We start from the raw sequence: 6,000 nt of genomic DNA on the forward strand, positions 1-6,000 counted from the left end.
TATTCACAATAGCCAAGACTTAGAAGCAACCCAAGTGCCCATCAACGGATAAACGGATAAAGAAGATGTATCTATATACAAAGGAATACCACTCAGCCATAAAAAAAGACAAACCGTGCCATTCAAAACATGGATGGACCCTGAGGGTATTATGCTAACTGAAATAAGTCAGACAGAAAAAAGCAATTACTGTATGATTTCACTCATACGTGGACGATAAACAAACACATACATAAGGAAATAGATTAGTGGTTACCAGAGGAGAAGCGGGTGGAGAGAGGGCAAAAGAGGTAAAGGTTAAAAACTAGACTATTGATGGTGAACATGATTTTATAAGTAATGTTATATATATTAACTTAAAAATCCTAACAAAATAGACAAAAGCAGATTCTATCAATTAGTATTGCACTTAACATTTTGTTTAGAAAATAGGCTCAGGTGTTAAAGCCATGTGAGAGCCTTGAATGTAAACATATATGAATTTTCCTACAGCTATTTTCCTATAGCCATTTTGATACAACAGTTTTGACTTTTTTTTAACCTCAGTGTCATCATTTTGATGAAATGAAATACAACAAACAAAAATTTAACTTTCAGCTTTTAAAATACACACTCCATCTCTAAGCTTTATCTGAGGTTAAGGTGAGTATGCCTATTTTGCCTATTAAATGGATATTAAGATGTTGATTATTTTTAAATTTTGGAGCAGGTCAAAGTGGTCTGCTTTGATACACACCACTTTGGCATCTGGCCTCTATCATGCAGACTATTAGGAGCTACTGAAAGTTCTTAATCAGGTGAAAAACAAAATCAGATCTGTGTTTTAAGATCGCTTTTGTAGAAATGTGCCTAGCTTAGAAGGGAAATTGGAGGTGGAGAGAACAATTAAAAGATCATTGCACTACCCATCTCTTGCCTGAACTAGGATATCAGCAGTAGAAACACAAAAGAAGACTGATTTAAGAAATACTCAGAAGTAGAACTAACAATTCTTGCTAAAAATTTGGATTTGGGACAACATGATTAGGAAGAGTTGAAGACACCCTTGAGGGTTCCAGCTCCAGCAACTGGATGATAACAAGAAATGAGACACACACAAAGTGTTCCACACCTGGAGAATAACTAAATAAATTATACAAAAACTCTTGCTTCTCACATTAGATGTTTAAAAAAGGCTTAATTTGAATTAATTCCTTCCACCAACCCAAGCCACAACAACAAAAAGTTACAAACACAAAAATCTTTAAAAAGTCAATCTGGGGGGCCGGCCCCGTGGCCAAGTGGTTAAGTTCACACGCTCCGCTTTGGTGGCCCAGGGTTTCACTGGTTCGGATCCTGGGCATGGACATGGCACTACTCATCAGGCCACGCTGAGGTGGCATCCCACATGCCACAACTAGAAGGACCGAAAGCTAAAAATACACAACTACGTACCAGGTGGCTTTGGCAGAAAAAGAAAAAAAAATTTAAAAATCTTTAAAAAAAAAAGTCAATTTAGGGGCCGGCTGGTGGTGCAGCGGCTAAGTTCACGTGAACCACTTCTGCGGCCTGGGTTCACCAGTTTGGATCCCAGGCGAGGACCTACACACTGCTTATCAAGCCATGCTGTGATAGGCATCCCACATATAAAGTAGAGGAAGATGGGCATGGATGTTAGCTCAGGGCTGATCTTCCTCAGCAAAAAGAGGAGGCTTGGTGGCAGATGTTAGCTCAGGGCTAATCTTCCTCAAAAAAAAAGAAAAGAATACACATATTCCTCCACAGGACTCAATAAAGCTACTCTGATTTAAAAATAAATAAATAAAAAATAAAAAGTCAATCTGATCAATAAAAAAGATAATGGGTTCAGCTTCAAGATATCCAGCAGGCAGAGGCACTATCTCCACTCCTTCCCTTATGTGGTGGAGATCCCACGAGTAGTTGCCAAGGGGCTGGACGTGATTATCCAGGAAGAAGACACAGAGCAGCAGCACAACTGAGGATGTAGCCTAGAGACACCGATATTGAAAAGGCAGATGAAAGAAGAGGAGCCAGGTGAGATTAAAACTGACTGAAATGCATGTAAAGCAAAGGCAGAAATGATCCCATTTGGCTAAAGCAAAGGGTCAACATATGAGGCAGAGAGGAATTCCATAAAGAAGCCACACTATGAATATCAATCAGATTAAGAGGTTAGGAATTTTGTGGGCCAAGGATTTTCAAACATCTGGGGGGCTGGAAGGCTCATACTCCAACTCTCCCCACTTGTGCCCAACCCCCAGGTGCTGGCATTGCAGGGCAAGTCTGAAAATCATTCCTATGGATGGTCATGGAGTTTCTGAATAGGAATTAACAGGAATAGGGGTGGCATCAGAAAGATTAATTGGATATCCCTGTGTAGGATGAATTAGAAAAGAAAAAAACCCTAGATTTTGGTAGCAACTTTGGTGTCAATTTCAGAGGTTGAATTGACAACCCAAATTAAGGTGTGGCAGCACAAAAAAGCTGCTTAAACAGGGTTTTGCTGGTCTGAAGAGTTGGGCATTTTTGGTGGGACTTGAGACCCTTTGGGGAATTTTTTTTGGGGGGGAGTGACATGGAGGCATTGGTTTAATGAGGGATTAATCTGGCGGTGGTAAACAGGACTGGATGGTAGGAAAGACTGGAGGTAGACAGACAACTAATTTGTTGTAGCTGCACAAGTGTGAAGTGATGAGAAACTGAAATATAGTTTCACATAGGCATTCCTTGGCAACATTCTGCTGTCTCTTCCAGAATGGTGCCTCCAGTTTCTGCCTGCCTCAGTTTCTGGTCACCTGGTCCCAAGAGGGGTCTGGACATGCCTGGACAATAGGTGCCTTGACCCATCTAGGTCAATTCTCCAGTTAGTACTGCCCATGCCTGACCTAGGCTGGCATTCTACAAGGCCTGTCCCTTCCATCCACTCCCACTTCTACCACTTTCATGCGTTTGCCTTCACCTCTCTTCTACTCCTCAAGTGAAGTAGCATATTTGGATGCTGTCATAGTCATACACTATTTGGAGGTATCATTTTCATTTTCATTCTTCTATTCCTACCACATCTGAGAAAACAGACGGAAATGCTAGCCCAGGAGCAAGAACTTCTAAACCTAGCTCTACTACTGAGTTGTGTGGTCCTGGACATGTCATTTAACCTTTTCCGGCCTAAACCTTCTCACCTTGAAAATAGGGACTAGCAATTAGATTAATGACAGTTAACCTTGAGAAACTGATGAAAGCTACGGATTCCTTTCTCAGGAGATTCACATCTGCACATAGACAATCTATGAACTTCAGGAGATTCATAAATCCCCTTCAAGCCCATCTATAAACAATTTAAGACAGTGTTCTTAAAATACATGTACGTGGATCACCAGACGTGCTTATTAAAAATGCAGCTCCCAGACCCATCCCAAGAGATTTTGATTCACTATGTCTGGGGTGTAGGCCCAATAATTTATATTTTTCACAAAGTACTCGAGGTGATTCTGATGTACGTGGCCCATGCTGCACCATCACATCTAGAGAAACAAAGTACTTAAGGCATCCTTGCATCTCAAGTCAAAAACTTGGAAGAGATGCTCACTAAAATTCATTCTAGATATAAAGTTCTGCCTCTATCTTTGTGGGTCTGTATCATTGAGATAGAAATAATAAATAAAAATTATCTTCCAGGTCTTAAGTCTGAATGACTGCTGATGCCATTAGCACAAACAGAAAAATGCGAATTGTCCCATTTGAGCTGGGAAATTGGTAGTAGACGTATTTCAGAAGGGGAAGAAAAAGTTTGAGAGATGTTTACAATTTGTTAACTAGTTACCAAATGTTTCCAAAATCAAAACTAAATAAAATAAAATCCCAAATTTGGAACCTACAACTTTCTAAAGAAATGTAGGGACAGGTCGTTTCAAAAAGGACTTGTGGGACCAAAACCAGAAGCTCTTAATACTGTGACCAAACAATGAAATTTTCCATAGGATGTAACAGTCATTCAGCAGTGCTATGTTTTCCTGAGGAGATACAAGATTTAGCCATTTATATCTATGACGGGTGATGTGGGAAAGTAAATAAAACGTCACTCAAGTTTGAAAAACAAGAAAGAAATGTAGGGCTAAGCATGAGTCTCCGTGAGCTGAAACTATTAAATCAAAGCTACCACACACAGCAATACAAACTATTTAGCAGTATTTGCAAAATAACAGGATATGAAACTTACAGAGCAACAATTTCAACTACCTTATGGTCTAATAAATCCCAGTTTGTTTACTGTTATTATATACTTCTATTAATACAGAAGCAGAGAGGATGAACATGTTAATTTAGGTTTATAAAGCACCCACAACTTCCGTGGCACTTTGCATAAAGCATTTAACTTAACCCTCAGTGAGAGAAGTATCACTTGCACTGTATAAAGAAAGTGATCCCTCAAAGATTCACAGCTAGTTAAGTAGCCCGGTCTGAGCAAAACTGACCTCCTAATCTGATTATTTTCATTGTTACGAGAATTACCCGTCGCCCTTCTACCTGTCACCTCCACCCCATCCACCTGTGTCAATTTCCACAGGCGTCCTCCAACTCCTTTTAACCATCCCAGGAATGGCATGCGTTTCTCCAGGAGATGCACCAGTCCTCGTTCCTTGCCTCAGTTTCCCCGGCCAAGGGCTACAGAACAGGGAAGGAAGGCAGGAGAGTAAAAGAGGCGGTGTGCCGCACCCGGGCCCGTAGCCTCAGAGCGCCGCCCTTGACTGGCCCCAGAGCCGTGGCGCAGAAACCCGGCCCCCTCCTCACCCTTCCCGGGGACAGCCTCCCGGGCTAGCAAAGGCGAAACCAGGCTGCGGCGCGGGCTCGGAGCCAGGCCTGCACCGGGTTTCCGACAGCAAAGAGTAAAATTTCCTACAGCGGTCGGGCACCCTGCAAGCCGTCGCCGCAACTCGCAACCTAGAGGCCAGGCGCGACTACGGAGCGGGAGAGGAAGCGGCAGTAACGTTTACCTCATCCTGCTCGGGCCTGGCCGCTTCCGGCCTTTCCGGGTCGCCCATCGCGCAGACTCCGCCAGAGATACAGGAGCTGAGGGAACCGAGGGCCGCCGGCCACTTCCAACTAGGACCAGACTCAGGCGGTCCAAGGGTCCGCTGAGTCCGCCCCGCCCCCAGCTGCGGAGACCCCTCCTACTCCGGCCGGCCCCGCCCCGCTCCATTGCGCCGGCCCTAGCCTGGCCCCGCCTCCCCTCTCAGGGCCCCGCCTACTCCGGCCGGCCTCGCTCCACTCCACTGCCGGGGCCCTGACAGGGCCCGCCTGCGGCCTGAGGGACTCTCTCGGCCTCGGACAACCCCAGACCACGCCACTGCGCCGGCCCCGCCTCCCTCCTGCCCAGTGAGGGGCTCTCCAGGCGCCTGCCGGCCCCGCCTCCCCCGCCTCAGGGCCCCGCCCACTCCAGCAGGCACCGCCCCACTCCGTCGACTCCGCCTCCCGCCTGCCTTCTGAGGACCTCCCCGGGAGCCCGCGGTCTGAGCGGCTAGGCTCCGGCCGCCTCGCCCGCGGCGGGCTGTGCTCACGTGGTACGGGAGGTGCCTGGACATGCCCGGTCACCGGCCCGGGTCGGCGTTCCCCCGCTAGCTCGCGCCGTGCCTCGGAACACGGTATGTCGCGCGAACTCGGCCTGTCCTCAGAGACTGCCAGGTGGCGGTGGGCCCACACACAGGATGACAGAAGAAGGAGAGAGCGCTATTCAAGTGTGAAGTGGTGGTGGCGAAAAGCCACACTATTGGTGAAAAACAAAGCCGCACCGTTAAAAATAATTAATGAGAAGAGGCCGCCTTGTTTTGTGTTTAAGCAACCGCAGAGAAGTGGTTGAGGGCCGAGTGTGCGTGTGAAGGGGGTAGGTGGGGCTCGAGAGTGAGGAGAGGGAAAATGACTACATTGAGGAAGCTGTTTTGAAAGTTCTGGGAAATTGTTTCACGCCGCCGAGCTCTGACGAGTGTTTATGGAGCTGACAAAGGT

The 6,000-nt window shown here is 46.1% G+C and overlaps 1 protein-coding gene and 1 non-coding gene across 10 annotated transcripts in view; one reads left to right on the top strand and one right to left on the bottom strand.

The window, feature by feature from the left end:
* The window catches only part of RRM2B (ribonucleotide reductase regulatory TP53 inducible subunit M2B), a 40,401-nt gene extending 34,702 nt beyond the window's left edge, over window positions 1–5,699 (bottom strand). For 2 of the 9 annotated variants that reach the window (XM_070221612.1, XM_070221611.1), the window contains exon 1: window positions 5,478–5,631. In XM_070221612.1, coding sequence (XP_070077713.1) covers window positions 5,478–5,579 — 102 coding nt within the window. In that variant the 5' untranslated portion in view covers window positions 5,580–5,631. The other 7 variants (XM_070221616.1, XM_014728233.3, XM_070221613.1 and 4 more) reach the window with 6 other exon arrangements.
* Window positions 3,900–4,026, top strand: LOC111775117 (small nucleolar RNA SNORA25). Its single transcript, XR_002810618.1, has one exon. It is a non-coding gene; the product is annotated as a small nucleolar RNA SNORA25 (small nucleolar RNA).
* Window positions 5,700–6,000: the final 301 nt, after the last annotated feature.

This window comes from Equus caballus, chromosome 9, assembly GCF_041296265.1.
Source record: "Equus caballus isolate H_3958 breed thoroughbred chromosome 9, TB-T2T, whole genome shotgun sequence".
NCBI classification, from domain to species: Eukaryota; Metazoa; Chordata; class Mammalia; order Perissodactyla; family Equidae; genus Equus; species Equus caballus.